General features: G+C 40.7%; 1 protein-coding gene across 1 annotated transcript; it reads right to left on the bottom strand.

Annotated features, from left to right (window-relative positions):
* Positions 1 to 1341: 1341 nt before the first annotated feature.
* LOC130868795 (carcinoembryonic antigen-related cell adhesion molecule 3-like) lies at positions 1342 to 16369 on the bottom strand. Its single transcript, XM_057760829.1, has 5 exons — positions 16345 to 16369; positions 15901 to 16260; positions 15413 to 15661; positions 2655 to 3014; positions 1342 to 1613 (listed from the first exon to the last, which is right to left on the bottom strand). The coding sequence occupies exons 1-5, from the start codon at positions 16367 to 16369 to the stop codon at positions 1342 to 1344; spliced, it is 1266 nt and encodes a 421-aa protein (XP_057616812.1).

The raw sequence follows: 16369 nt of genomic DNA on the forward strand, positions 1-16369 counted from the left end.
ATTAATGGCATTGACAACCTTTAATTAGATTAACTTTATTTTAAAAGAATAACTTTATTAAAACCAGAAGTGAAATCTGAGAACTTGCTGTCCATTTTTCAGATTACTACAATTTCCATGACTACTCAACAGTTATTAGGGGTAATTGACTTACATGAAACACACAAATACCTAGAAGCCCAGAACCTACAGAGATGAAGAAACACAAAATATGGGTTACTTCCATGAATAACTCATAAAACTAAATAAATAAAGACACTTGACAAAAGTGAAAATTTTTTTAATGATGAAAACACACAGATCAGGTGTAGAGGAGAGGCCATTGTATTTGGGGCACAGGTGGAAAACCACTGCCAGCTCAGTACTCAGTAGAAACACTGACAGGTTTCCCTCTAACAACAGGATCAACACAAGGAAGCTGCGGTGGCCACTTTTCTTCAGTATTCTCTTAGATGTCCTAGACAGAACAATCAGGCAACACAAATAAGTAAATGTTGGCCAGTTAATTGGTGGAAAATAGATCTGCAGGTGACAAGGACTTACTTTTGGAAAATCCTAAAGATTCTACAGATGTTTTTGGAACTGGTGAACAAACATACACATCTGAGCTCTACTACTGTAAGCTAATATTGTGCACAATCAGATGTCCTGTTTGTCACATGCACAAAGCAGCTAAGTAGCAAGGGAGACTCAATTTGGACCCATGTGTCTCCCTGGGAAAAGAAACAGAAATGCATATTAACAGGAAAAACACTAATGAGAAAGGTCCCACGGTGAATGATCTGCCCGTTTGTGGAAGGTTTCAGATCTGTGCATCAAACTGTACATCAAAGCCCTTTAGAAACCAGCTATGTCGGCAGTGAAGCATGGGCACCCTCCTCCTGTCACTCTTCCTTACTTCACATGGATGACTGCTGTGCAGGCGCATTGGACATAGGTGAATGGGTTAAACAAGGAATGTATTTGAGCATATGAGAGACTGTTTTTCTCAATGCAAACAATGCACCATTTCCACAGAAGATTCAGAGCATCCAAAAATTTGAGGGCTCCTATAATTAGTTCCCATGAATTCTGAGGGATTGCTACATATTGGAACCACAACCTAAGTAAGCACTTACAGCCTTTGAATTTTTGTTTATCATATTGATGTTTTATATTTCTTTTAAGAAAACCTCATTTTAAATCCTGGCCTTCCCTTGTACACATGTGTGAGTCTCCATGTCGGCTGTACCTGAGTAATAACTAATCATTTTAACCACACAACTTTTTAACATTTTGTACCTCACTGATTAGGAAATGTCAGGATTCTGCTGTGGGATGAGAGGAGAGATCACTCACTCATCACGGCCAGGAAACTGGGAGACTGGTCTTCGAACTGAAGTGGTTGGAGACCTCACACTGATATTTTCCAGTATCCGTTCTCTGGACAGGACTTATTCTGAGTCCACACTTTGTTGGGGACAGAGTCATCCTCTCTGTGAGGTATAGAGTACTGTTATTGAAGATCCAACGGATGGAGACATCAGTGTCAGGTGAAATGCAGGTGAAGGTCACAGATGCACCTCCTGCGACTGTGGTGTCAGTGATTTGCACAAAGGGCTGTGTCACAGGCTCTGAAAAAAAGAGAATTACCAAATGACAGTAGTCCAGAGAGTTCAACCAGATCCTCTCAACTCATACTTTCCAAAGTTTCCCAGGGAGGGGGGGATTTTGGGAGCTGTGGCTATATACATATTTTGGCTTTGTATCTGCTGCAGAGGAAATATGTTACTCTAATTCAAGCACTGTTTACTTGTCTCAGTTTCAATGTGATAGCAAACACGGTGCATGATCATTGCTGTGTTCATCTCTTATGCTTAGTTATGAGCAATGACCTCACCTTGGGATGGGGGAGATGCTGACATCATCAGTATCTGTTACTATTTACCTGCAGAAGACAATTCCCTTGCCTATACTCCTGAGGTGAAGGAGTAATCTGAAGTAGCTGCCTCCTCTCTTTCTTTCCTTCATGCCTTGCCCTTCCTGTGAAGTCTCATAAACCCATCAGAACAATAGGCTAATGGCCCAGACACCTGCCAACTGAGCATTAGAAGAAGGAGATGCACAGGTGACCTACCCAACTGAAGCTGTCATGACAGTACACAGCTGGTTCTACACTTTATGGGTAGTCAATGCCATGACTTTAACAATCAACAAAGCCTTGTTCCTATCAGCGCTGACAGGAATTCAAAGAAAACAGTTGCAAAAAGCTCCCCAATGTCATCTTGATTTCAACCAGGGACAAAGCTTTGTAGTTATAGCTTCCTGATGATCTCTGTGAAGACACCATGTCTTCATCACTCAGGGACTGCCTGACTCCCACAGTCTTTCCGGGGACATGTGCATGGTGAAGACTCCAAGAGTCTGCACCGAGGCTGGCTTTCTGGAGCTGAGTTTATGCAGAACAGGTCCTCCTCACTTCAGGTAAAGACAGGTGAGCAGTTATAATCTATTACAGTTTGTAAAACTAAAGTGTGCCCTGCAGTGAGTACCCAAATCCCAGCAGGGGGACACAATAGTGGGGGAGAGAGACGGCACAGCCCAGTCCTGGCAGGTAGGTGTATGAAGTAGGATGAGCCACACCCAGCAGTAGGAGGCCATAGAGAGTCACTTACTCTTTAAATAAAACTCCACATTTGCTCTTTCAATTTTGGAATCTTTGTTTAAAACTTCCAGTGTGTACATCCCTGCATCACTCTCAATGATATCCTGGAGCAGCAGGGATCCAGTTTTGTACACCTTCCCTCTTATTCTCTGTGAAGGCTCCCAGGAGATAGTAGGCTTGGTTCTGTTGTTTACTACAAGTTTACGGGCTGGGCTCCCATCATTTGATTTGAGCCAGGAAAATACTTGTGCTTCTTCTGGAAGATTATGAACTTGGAGAAGTACATCTTCACCTTCAGCTGCATACCGAGGCACCGGTTGGATCATGAGTTGGGAAGGAGTGAGAGCATTGCAGAATGCAGAAAGGGAACCTGGGAGGGAAGAGAGAAAAAAAGACATCACATGGAGATCACTGTGCTTGGTGGAAAGATGGTGACCTCCAGACTGAGCAGATGGATTCATCACTCAGCTTAGAATTGCACATGTTTGAGGGTCTATCCCATGTAATGAAGGCCAGAAACATGACCTTAACTTTCCAAAACTCCTCCTTTCCAAAAGTACCCTTGGAGGTATCATTTCGCCTGTATTGAACTGTCCCCATGGGTTTCTACTTGACTGCTACCTCACTGCCCTCAGTCGGATACTGCAAACACTCATGTACACTAGGTGAGATATGATGCCTCCGTTGAACTCAACAGGCCTGGAACGTTCACTTTCTAAGACTTTTTCCTTCAGTTTCCTTTGAGGCAACACTCATCCTTTGACCTCACCTAATAGATGCACTTGTTATATTAGCAAGTGACCCTTAGGTCTGGGTTGTGTGGGGGCTAGGAGTAGTCTGATCTTCAAGACAGGCTTAGCTTCTTAAAAGGCTTGTGTAGATATTTCCCTGGAGAAGTAAGCATCTGGTCCCAGCTTAAAAGATTCAACTCTGTAGGCCTTCCCTGGAGAGAAACACCCCATTCCCCCACTCCCACCCACCAAGCTCCAGAGACCCCAAGCAGCCTCTAAAGCATCTGTAACCACTGCAACCTTCACCCAGACTGTCCCAGAGAGTTAAGTGTCTGGGTTCCTGCTTGGAAGGTTCAGATCTCTAGGCCCTTGCCCAGGGAGGAACATCCCATTCTGCCAACCATGCTGGGTCAGCCTCCACACATCTGCTACCATGCTCCACCACAGCTGTGACCACCAGAGGCTTCACTCAGACTGCACATGGAGAAGAACCCCAGAGTCTTATCAGCATCTACTAGAGGTATAGACATGCCTGCACCCAGAGGAAGAACAACCACCTAAGCCACAGGCCCTGCCTTCACCAAATAGAGGCGAAGGGACTCCCCTGATGCACATGCTCCATATGTAGCCACTAAAGGAAAAGATGGGCAGACAGCAGTGTAAGAACATTCAACATCAAGACCAATAGGGTACAGAACCTAGTGGTCCTGCAACAGGGAGAACTGAACATCCTAACTGAGAAGAAGCAGGAGAAAATAACCTTCAATATAACTTTATAAAGATGCTAGTAACCCTTAAAGAGGAAATTAAAAATTCAACACCCCTTTATGATAAAGGTCTTGGAGAGATTAGGGATACAAGGTTCATACCTATATATAATAAAAGCAATATACAGCAAGCCGACAGCTAATATTAAACTAAATGGAGAGAAACTCAAAGCCATTCCACTAAAATCAAGAACAAGACAAGGCTGTCCACTCTCTCCGAACCTCTTCAATATAGTACTTGAAGTTCTAGCAATAGCAATAAGACAACATAAGGTGATCAAAGGGATTCAAATAGGAAAGGAAGAAGTCAAACTTTCGTTATTTGCAGATGATATGATAGTGTATAAGTGTCCCCAAAAACTCAACCAAAGAACTCTTACAGCTTATAATGTGTAATAAATTACCTTTAATAATGTGGCAGGATACAAGATCAACTCCAAAAAATAAGTTGCCCTCCTATACACAAAGAACAAAGAAGCAGAGAGGGAAATCAGAGAAACATCACCTTTCACGATAGCCACAAATAGCATAAAGTATCTTGGGGTAACTCTGACCAAGGAAGTGAAAGATCTATTTGACAAGAACTTTAAGTCTTTGAAGAAAGAAAGTAAAGAGGATACCAGAAAATGGAAGAATCTCCCATGCTCTTGGACTGGGAGGATCAACATAGTAAAAATGGCAATTCGACCAAAAGCAATCTATAGATTCAATGCAATCCCCATCAAAATCCCACAAAATTTTATATGAAAAAACAAAAAAACTGAGGATAGCCAAAACAATTCTATACAGTAAAGGAACCTCTGGAGTCATTACCATCCCTGACTTCAAACTCTATTACAGAGCTACAGTAATGAAAACAGCTTGGTATTGGCATAAAAACAGAGACATTGACCAATGGAATCAAATCAAAGACCCGGATATTAACCCACAAACCTATGAATACCTGATTTTCGAAAAAGGAGCTAAAAGTATACAATGGAAGAAAGAAAGCATCTTCAACAAATGGTGCTGGCACAACTGGATGTCAACCTGTAGAAGAATGAAAATAGATCCATATCTATCACCATGCACAAAACTCAAGTCCAAATGGATTAAAGACCTCAGTATACATCTGACCACACTAAACCTGATAGAAGAGAAAGTGGGAAGTAGTCTACAACACATGGGCACAGGAGACCAATTCCTATGTATAACCCCAGTAACACAGACAATAAGAGCAACAATCAATAAATGGGACCTCCTGAAACTAAGAGGCTTCTGTAAAGCAAAGGACACTGTCATGAAGACAAAAAGGCAACCTAATGAATGGGAGAAAATTTTCACCAACCCCACATCAGACAAAGGTCTGATCTCCAAAATACATAAAGAACTCAAGAAACTAGACATTAAAATTATGAATAACCCAATTAAAAAATGGGGTACTGAACTGAACAAGAATTCTCAACAGAAGAAATGCAAATGACCAAAAGATACTTAAGGTCATGTTCAACTTCCTTAGCAATCAGGGAAATGCAAATCAAAACAATTTATAGATACCATCATAAACCTGTCAGAATGACTAAAATCAAAAATACCAATGATAACCTCTGCTGGAGAGGATGTGGAGTAAGGGGAACACTCATCCATTGTTGATGGGAGTGCAAACTTGTGCAACCAATTAGGAAATCAGTGTGGCGGTTTCTCAGGAAAGTAGGAGTCAACTTACCTCAGGATCCAGTAATTCTACTCTTGGGAATATACCCAAGAGATGCCCAATACTATATGTTCATAGCAGCACTATTTGTAATAGCCAGAACCTGGAAACAACCTAGGTGCCCCTCAATGGAAGAATGGATAAAGAGGGTGTGACACATATACACTTTAGAGTTCTACTCAACTGTAAAAAATAATGATATCTTGAATTTTGTATGCAAATGGATGGAAATAGAAAACACTTTACTGAGTGAGATAACCCAGACCCATAAAGATGAATATGGTATGTACTCACTCATTAGTGGATTCTAGCCATAAACAAAGGACATTTAGCCTATAGTTTGTGATCCTAGAGAACCTAAATAATAAGGTGAACCTAAAGAAAAACATACATTATCCTCCTGGATATGGGAAGTAGACAAGATCACCGGGCAAAAGTTGGGAGCACAGAGGTGGGGCTGGGTGGGGGGAAGGGGAGATGGGGAGAGAGAAGGGAGAAGTGGAGGACTGGGGAGAGCTTGGGGGAATGGGATGGTTGAGATGGAGGAAGGGTGGATATGGGAGCAGGGAAGAAGATATCTTAATTAAGAGAGCCATTTTAGGGTTGGCAAGAGACTTGACTCTAGAGGGCTTACCAGGTGTCCATGGAAATGTCCCCAACTAGGTCCTTAGGCAGCAGAGGAGAAGGTGCCTGAACTGGACTTCTCCCATAGACACACTGGTGAATATCTTGCATATCACCATAGAAACTTCATTTGGCGATGGATGGAGATAGAGACAGAGACCCACATTGGAGCTCTGGATTGAGCTCCCAATGTCCAGATGAAAAGCAGAAGGAGGGAGAACATGTGCAAGGAAGTCAAGACCGCAAGAGGGGCACCCACCCACTGAGATGGTGGGGCTGATCTATTAGGAGATCACCAAACCCAGCTGGACTGGGTCTGAAAAAGCATGGGATAAAACCAGACTCACTGAACATAGCAGACAATGAGGACTGCTGAGAAGATAAGAACAATGTCACTGGGTTTTTATCCTACTGCACGTACTGGCTTTGTGGGAGCCTAGGCAGTTTGGATGCTCACCTTACTAGACCTGGAAGGAGGTGGGTGGTCCTTGGACTTCCCACAGGGCAGGGAACCCTGACTGCTCTTCAGGCTGATGAGGGAGGGGGACTTGATTGGGGGAGGGGAGGGAAATGGGAGGCGGGTGGCGGGGAGGAGGCAGAAATCTTTAATAATTTAATAAATAAATAAATAAATAAATAAATAAATAAATAAATAAATAAATGGGTGTGGGACCTTGGGCAATAAAACTGAGTTAAGAAAGGTAAAAAAAAAAAAAAAGCAGAAGGAGGGAGAACATGAGTGATGAAGTCAGGACTGCGAGGGGTGCGTCCACCCACAAGATGGTGGGGCTGATCTAATTGGAGCTCACCCAGGCCAGCTGGACTGGGACTGAATGAGCATGTGATCAGACCAGACTCTCTGAATGTGGCTGACAATGAGGGCTGACTGAGAAACCAATGATAATGGCACTGGGTTTTGATCCTACTGCATGTACTGGCTTTTTGAGAGCCTAGTCTGTTTTGATGGACACCTTCCTACACCTGGATGGAATGGGGAGGGCCTTGGACTTCCCACAGGGCAGTGCATCCTAACTTCTCTTATGACTGGAGAGGGAGGGGGAGTGGGAGGATAATGGGAGGAGGGGAGGAGGTGGAAAATTTTAATAAATAAATGAATTAATTTAAAAAATGAAATAGAGAAAAGGACAAACAAAAAATTGGAAGAAATTAATAAATCTCTTGAAGAAACCAAAGGAAAAAATTATCAAACAGGTGAAACAAATAGCTCAAACAGTTTGAAACTTGCAAGCTGAAATAGAGGAAATGAAGAAAACACAAAAAGAGATAATTATGAAAATGGAAAATCTTGGTAATTGAACAGAAATTACAGATACAAGCATAACCAATAGATTACAAAAGATGGAAGAGAGAATATCAGGAGTTGAAGATAAAATAGAGGAATTAGATTCATCAGTCAAAGAAAACGTTAAATCCAACAAATCCTTAACACAAAACATCTAGGAAATCTGGGACACTATGAAAAGACCAAACCTAAGAATAACAGGGATAGAAGAAGTCCAACTCAAAGGCACATAAAATATATTCAACAAAATCATAGAAGAAAACTTTACCAACCTTAAAAAGGATATGCCAATGAAGGTACAAGAAGCTTACAAAACACCAAATAGACTGAACCAGAAAAGAAAGTCCCCTTGCCATATAATAATCAAAACACTAATCACACAGAATAAAGAAAGAATATTAAGAGTTTCAAAGAAAAAAACTAAGTAACATATAAAGGCAGACCCATTAGAAATACACCTGACTTCTTAATAGAAACGCTGAAAGCCAGAAGGTCTTGGTCAGGTATGCTATAGACACTAAGAGATCACAGATCCTAGCCCAGACTACTATACCCAGCAAAGCTTTCAGTCACCATACACGGAGAAAACAAGACATTCCATGGCAAAACCGGATTTAAACATTACCTGTTCACAAATCCAGCATTACAGAAAGTACTAGAAGGAAAACTCCAACCCAAGAAAATTAGCTGCACCCACAGAACCACAGGTAATAATTAACCCCACACCTCATACCTCACACTAGCAAAACCCAAAGAAGAAAACACACAAAAACAACCATCGAAAAAATAAAAGGAATAAACAATTACTGGTCACTAATATATCTTAATATCAATAAACTCAACTTATAAAAAACAGATTAACATAATGATATGAAAACAGGATCCATCTTTCTGCTGCATAAAAGAAACATACCTCAACCTCAAAGTAAAGCGTTATCTCAGAGTAAAGGGTTGGGTCAAGATATTCCAATCAAATATACCTAAGAAACAAGCAAGTGTAGCTATTCTAATATCTAACAAAACTGACTACAACTTCATACTCATCACAGGAAAACTATATCAAAACAAAGTCTCAAATTTGATGTTGACTGTATGAAATTCTATGCCCTAAACATAAGAGCATTCACATATGTAAAAATAAACATTACTACAGCTTAAATCATATATCAAACCCTACACACTACTTGTAGGAGACTTCAACACTGCACTTTGACCAATGGACAGTTCTGCCAGACAGAAACATAAGAGAGAAATGAAAGAACTAACAGATGTCGTGACTCAAATGTACTGAATAGACATCTATAAGACATTTCCTCCAAACACAAAAGAGTATACCTTCTTCTCAGCACCTCATGGAACTGTCTCTGAAATTGGCCGTGTACTTGGTCACAAAGAAAATCGCAATAGATACAAAAATTTGGAATAAACCCATATATCATCAGATTACCCTGGCTTAAAGTTAGAATTCAACAACAACACTAATCACAGAAAGCCTACAAACTCATAAAAATTTAACAGTGCCAAATTGAATCACCCCTGGGTCAGGGGAAAATAAAGAAAGAAATTAAAGACTTCAATGAAAATGAATGCACAACCTATGGAACACTTTGAAAGCAGCGCTAAGAGGAAAGTTCATAGTACTAAGTGCCTACATAAAGAGCCTAGAAAAATCTCACACAAGTGAGTTAACAGCACATCTGAAATCTCTAGAACAAAAAGAAGCAAACTTACCTAGGCAGAATAGAAGCCAGGAAATAATCAAATTGAGGGCTGAAATCAACAAAATAGAAACAAAGAAAGCAATACAAAGAATCAATGAGATAAGGAGTTGGTTCTCTGAGAAAATCAACAAGATAGATAGACCCTCATTCAAACTAACCAAAAGGCAGAGAAAGAATATGCAAATTAACTAAATCAGAAATGAAAATGGGGACATGACAACAGACAGAGAGGAAATCCAAAGAATCATCAGGTTATGACCTTCAAAAATCTGTACTCCACAAAATTGGAAAATTGAAAGGGAACTGAAAATTTTCTGGAGAGGTACCACATACCAAGATTAAATCAAGAACAGATAAACAATTTAAATAGACCTATAACCTTAAGGAAATATAAGTAGTCATCAAAAGTCTCACAACCAAAAATAGCACAGGGCCAGACAGTTTTAACACAGAATTCTACCAGAATTTCAAAGAGGAGTTAATACCAATATTCCTCAACTTGTTTCACACAATAGAAAGACAAGGGACATTGTCAAACTCTTTTTTTGAGGTGACAGTTACCCTGGTAACCAAAGTACAAAAAGATGCAACTAAAAAAGAGAATTACAGGTCAATTTCTCTCATGAACCTTGATGCAAAAATATTCAATAAAATACTGGCAAAACAAATTCAAGAACATATCAAAAAAGTCATCCATCATGATCAAGTCGGCTTCATCCCAGAGATGCAGAAATGCTTCAACCTATGAAAATCTGTCAATATAATCCATCATATAAATAAACTGAAAGGAAAAAACATGATTGCCTCATTAGATGCTGAAAAAGCATTCAACAAAGTCAAATATCCACTCCTGCTAAAGGTCTTGGAGGGATCAGGGATGTAAGGAGTATATCTAAACATAATAAAAACAATATACAGCAAGCTGACAACCAACATCAAACTAAATGGAAAGAAACTCAGGTGATTCCACTAAAATCAGGAACAAGACAAGGATGTACACTCTCTCCATACATATTCTATATAGTACTCAAAGTTCTAGCTAGAACAATAAGACAGCAAACGGAAACCAGATACGAATTGGAAAAAAAATCTTTTCTATTTTCAGATGATATGATATGGTATACATAAGTGACCACAAAAATTTGATGCGGGAAATTCTACTGCTGATAAATAGTTTCAGTAATGTAGCAAGATAAAAGATCAACTAAAAAAAAATCAGTAGCCTGCCTATATACAAATGATAAAGGTGCTGAGAAAAAAATCAGAGAAACATTGTAATTTACAATAGCACAAATAACATAAAATATCCTGGGGTAACACTAACCAAAGAAGTGAAAGACCTGTATGACAAGAACATTAAGTTTTTAAAGAAAGAAACTGTGGGAGATATAAGAAAATTGAAATATCTTTCTGCCCTTAGGTAGGTAGTATCAACATAATAAAAATGGCAATCCTACCAGAAGCAATCTACAGATTCAATGTAGTCCCCATCAAAATACTAGCACAATTCTACACAGACCTCAAAAGAACCCAAATTCATATGGAAAAACAAAAAACCCAGATAGCCCAAACAATCCTCTACAATAAAGGATCTTCCAGAGGCATCACCATCCCTGACATGAAGCTCTATTCTAGACATACAGTAATGAAAACAGCTTGATATTGGCATGTAAAACAGAGAGGTGGAACAATGAAATTGAATCAAAAACCTGATATTAATCACACACCTATAAATACCTGATTTTTTACAGAGAAGCAAAAACTATTTGATGAAAAAAAGAAAACTTCTTTAACAAGTGAGGCTGACATAACTGGATATCAACATATAATAGATGCAAATAGATCCATATCCATCACTATGCACAAAACTTAAGTCCAAATAGATCAAAGACCTCAGCATAAATCCAGCCCCACTGATCATCACGGAAGAGAAAGTGGGAAGCAGCCCTGAATTACATGGGCACAGGAGACCACTACCTAAATATAACACCAATAACACAGACAGTGAGAGCAACAATTAATAAATGGGACCTCCTGAAACTGAGACACTTCTGTAAGGCTAAGGACACAGTCACTAAGACAAAATGGTAGCCTACTGATTTGGAAAAGATCTTCACCAACCCCAAATCAAACAGAGAATTGATTTCCAAAATATATAAAGAACTTAAGAAACAAGACATCAAACTGATGGAGGAAGGTCATTGGTTAAAAAATAAAGAAACTGCTTGGCCCTCATAGGTTAGAACATAGGTGGGTGGAGTAAACAGAACAGAATGCTGGGAGGAAGAGGAAGTGAGCTCAGACTTGATAGCTCTCCTCTCTGGGGCAGATGCGATGAAGCTCCAACCCAGGATGGACGTAGGCTAGAATCTTCCTGGTAAGCGCACCTTGGGGTGCTACACAGATTATTAGAAATGGGCTAGATATAATGGGCCAAGCAGTGCTTAAAAGAATACAGTTTGTGTGTTGTTATTTTGGGGCATAAGCTAGCCAGGCGACCAGGAGCTGGGGCGGCAGGAACACAGCCTGCAATTCCCCACAACATCAAATTACCAAATAATTCAATCAAAAATGAAGTACAGATCTAAACAGATAATTCTCAAAAGAAGAATTGCAAATGCCAAAAATGCACTTAAGAAAAAGTTCACCATCCTTAGCCATCAGGGAAACTCACATGAAAATGACTCTGAGATAATATTCACCAGTTACAATGAATAAGATCAAATACACCAATGACAGCAGATGTTGGAGAGGATGTAGAGTAAGCAGAACACTCATCCATTTCTGGTAGGAGTGCAAAGTTGTACAGCCACTTTGAAAATCAGTATGGTGTTTTCTCAGAAAATTGGGAATCAGTTTACCTCAGGACCCAGCAATACCGCTCTTGGGTATATACCCAACAGATGTACATTCATACCGCAAGAATATTTGCTCAACTATATTCATAACTGAAATATTTGTAATAGGCAAAACCTGGAAAAGATCTAGATGCCCCTCAACTGAAGAGTGGATAAAGCAAATGTGGTACATTTACACAGGGAGTACTGCTCAGCAGTAAAAACAATGGTATCTTGAAATATGCATGCAAATAGATGGAACTAGAGAAAACCATCCTGAGTGAGGTAACCCAGGCCCAGAAAGACAAATGCAGTATGTGCTCACTCATAAGTGGATATTAGACATAAAGCAAAGGATAACCAGTCTATAGTTCACAATCCCAGAGAAGCTAGGTAACAAGGAGAACCCTAAGAGAGACATACATGGGTTCCCCAAGGAAGGGGAAACAGACAAGATCTCCTGAGAAGGAGACCACTTCCTAAATATAACCCCAGCAGCACAGAAACTAAAATAAACTATTAATAAATGGAACCTCCTGAAACTTAAAAGCTCCTGTAAAGCAAAGAACATAGTCAACAAGACAAAACAACAGCCTACAGAATGGGAAAAGATTTTCACTAACCCCACATCAAACAGAGGTCTGATCTCCAAAATATACAAAGAACTCAAGAAATTAGTCATCAAAAGAACAAATGATCCAATAAAAAATGGAGTACAGACCTAAACAGAGAACTCTCAACAGAGGAAACTAAATAGCTGAAAGAAACTTAAGGAAATGTTCGACATCCTTAGTCATCAGAGAAATGCAAAGCAAAACAATTCTGAGATTCCATCTTATACCTGTAACAATGATCAAGATCCAAAACACTGATGACAACTTATGCTGGAGAAGTTGTAGGGTAAAGGGAACACTCCTGCATTGCTGGTGGGAGTGCAAGCTGGTACAGCCCCTTTGGATGTCAGTGTGGTGATTTCTCAGACAATTAGGGAACAACCTTCCTCAAAACCCAGCAATACCACTTTGGGGTATATATCCAAAGGATGCTTAATCATGCCACAAGGAAATGTGCTCAACTATGTTCACAGCAGCTTTGTTTGTCATAGCCAGAACCTGGAACAACCTAAATGCCCCTCGACCGAAGAATGGATAAGGAAAATATGGTATATTTGCACAATGGAGTACTACACAGCAAAAAATAATAATAAATAACAACATCTTGAATTTTGCAGGAAAACGGGTGGAGCTAGAAAACGTTATTTTGAGTGAGGTAACCTAGACCCAGAAAGACAGTTATCACATGTTCTCACTCATAAGTGATTTTTAAACATAAAATAAACCAGCCCACAAATCACAATCCCAGAAAACCTAGACAATGAGGACCCTAAGAGAGACATACACATATCTAATCTACATGGGAAGTAAAAAAAGACAAGCTCTCCTGAGTAAATTGGGAGCATGGAGACCTTGGGGGAGGATTGAAGGAGAGGGGAGAAGCAGTTAGGGGACCAGAGAAAAATGTAGAGCTCAATAAAAATCAGTAAAAAAAATTTAAAAGATATGAGAAAATTAGGATGGAGAAGAAGGAAGTGTGGAAAGAAAAAGGGATGGAAGAAGGACAGGAAGGAGGAGAACATGAGGGAATGGGATGATCAAGAAGGGGGAAGGACAGTGAGGGAAAGGAAAGAGATATCTTGATTGACGGAGCCAATAAAAGGCTATCAAAAACATAGCACTAGGGAAATTCCCAGGAATCTTCAAGGATGACGCCAGATAAGACTCTAAGCAACAGTGGAGAGGATTCTTAAACTGGCCTTCCCCCATAATCAGATTGATGACTATATTAATTGTCATCATAGAACCTTCAACCAGCAATGGATAGAAGCAGATACAGAGATCTACAGCAAAGCACTGGGCTGAGCTATCTGAGACCAGCCCAAGAGAGACAGGACTGATAATATGAGCAAAGGGGTCGAGATCATGATGGTGATACCCACAGAAACAACTGACCTGAAGTAGTGAGAGCTCACTAACTCTGAACTGATAGCGGTGTAACCTGCATAGGACCAAATCAGGCCCACTGAATGTGAGGGTGAGTCTGTGGGGCCACTGGCAGTGGGACCAGAATTTATCCCTAGTGTTTGAACTGGCTTCTGGGAACACATTCTTTTGTACAGATATCTTGCTCAGCTTCGATATAGTGGGGAGGACCTTGGTCATACCTTGAAGTGAAGTGTCAGACATTGTTGACTCCCCCTTACACATTTGAGAGTTGGATGGGGGGCTGTGAGGGGGAAAAAGTAAAGGAAGCAACAAGAGGGGAGGGAGTGAGAACAGGGATAGCTATATAAAATGAGAAAAGTTTATATTAAAAAATATTAATAAAACAAAATTTTAAAAAGGCTTAGGAATTAGGCTGGATGGGTTTTTATCAATTTGACACAACTTAGTAGTCTTCTTACACGACAAGGCCTCAGTTGAGTATGCTACCACCAGATTGCGCTGTGGGCAATCTATAGTACATTTTTAATTGCAGATTGAGGCAAAATGATTCAGACCATTGCAGGCAGTTCAAGATCTGGGCTAGGACTCCTAGGTGAAATAAGAGAGCAGATGGAGCAGTATGAAGGGCAAGCCAGTAGGAAGCACTCCTCCATCGTCTCTACCAGGTCCTGTGTTTTGTTACTGACTCTCTTAATTTGGAGATAATAAATACCTCAGTCGACACAGATGTTCTAAAACTGTTGTTTCTTATCAGGTTTGAGAGGATATAAGGGTATTAGAAAATGTTCCCCTGGGGCACTTTAGTCCAGCCGTGGAAAGATGACAGGACCCAGGGCTCCCTGGTCTGGAGCCCCAGTAGACTGAGGGCTGACTTGGACACGTTAAGCTGAGTTGCTTTACCTCAGGGATTTCATGGACGCAGACAGAGTAAGAAGACAGAAGCTGATCTATGGTCCTTTTTCTCTACACTAAGTGCTCAAACCTCCACCCAGGGACACAGTGTAAGAGGGAAGAGAGGCTAAGTTCGCCATGGCAGTCCTGTGTGTCTAAGCCCCACCCAGCCCTGAAAACTCACAGAGAATCACTTACTGTCCACCTGAAGTTGCACTTTTGCTTCTTCATATTTACCATCTGTTCTCAGAATTCGCAGTATGTACAATCCACGGTCTTTCTGACTGACACTGTGAAGCAGCAGGGACCCATCACTGTTGAGCATTTCCCTGCCACTGTATGCAGGCCCCCAAAAAACTGGTTTTTCGAATGGAAAATGGTGGAAAGCCAGAAGGTTCTGCTTTAAGTCATTCTCTCCTTTGAACCAGAGAAAGGCTGTCACGTGCTCTGGGAGATTGCGAACAAGTAGAAGAACACTTCTCCCTTCAGCAACGCTGGGTGGCACTGATTCAATCCTGGGCTGTGAAGAGGTAGACAGGCGCCCACACTTCCAAAGGTAAGCTAGAAGGGAAGAGAGAGATCCTCCTAAGTTGGGTATTTAGTATTTGTCTAAGATGAGGCTTTATATCCTGAGAAGCTGTGTCCATTGTTCAAACTAGGTCACAGATTCACAGTGAATCACTTACCTTTCACTTTGAGGATCACGGATGTTGTTGATACAATTTTTCCACGCCTGTTATAGGTTTGTAGCGTATAGAATCCTGAGTCCTTCAGGGTGACCTTCTCAAACAGCATGGATCCATTGTGATATATTGTCTCTCTACTGCTGTGCGCAGGACCTGGCCTACTTAAATCACTGTGCAGTGTGTATGATGCAATTTCTTCTGCCTCTTCTCCTAGCCCTTTGAACCAGGCTAAGGATTCAATGTCCCCTGGCAGATTGTGGACAAGGAACAGGACGTCATCTCCTTCAGACACTATGGGTGGCACTGACACAGTGGTCTCATGGGCAGTGGTGGACAGGTGCCAGAAGGTTAAAAGGGAGGCTAGAAGAGAATTAAGAAAAGCCACCAATAATACATGGGTGTGGTCATCACTCAGCTTTGATGTATGAGTTGGGGTGCGCTCACCCTCATTTGCAGACATAAGCAACAT

Source organism: Chionomys nivalis, chromosome 2 (assembly GCF_950005125.1).
Source record: "Chionomys nivalis chromosome 2, mChiNiv1.1, whole genome shotgun sequence".
Classification (NCBI taxonomy): domain Eukaryota; kingdom Metazoa; phylum Chordata; class Mammalia; order Rodentia; family Cricetidae; genus Chionomys; species Chionomys nivalis.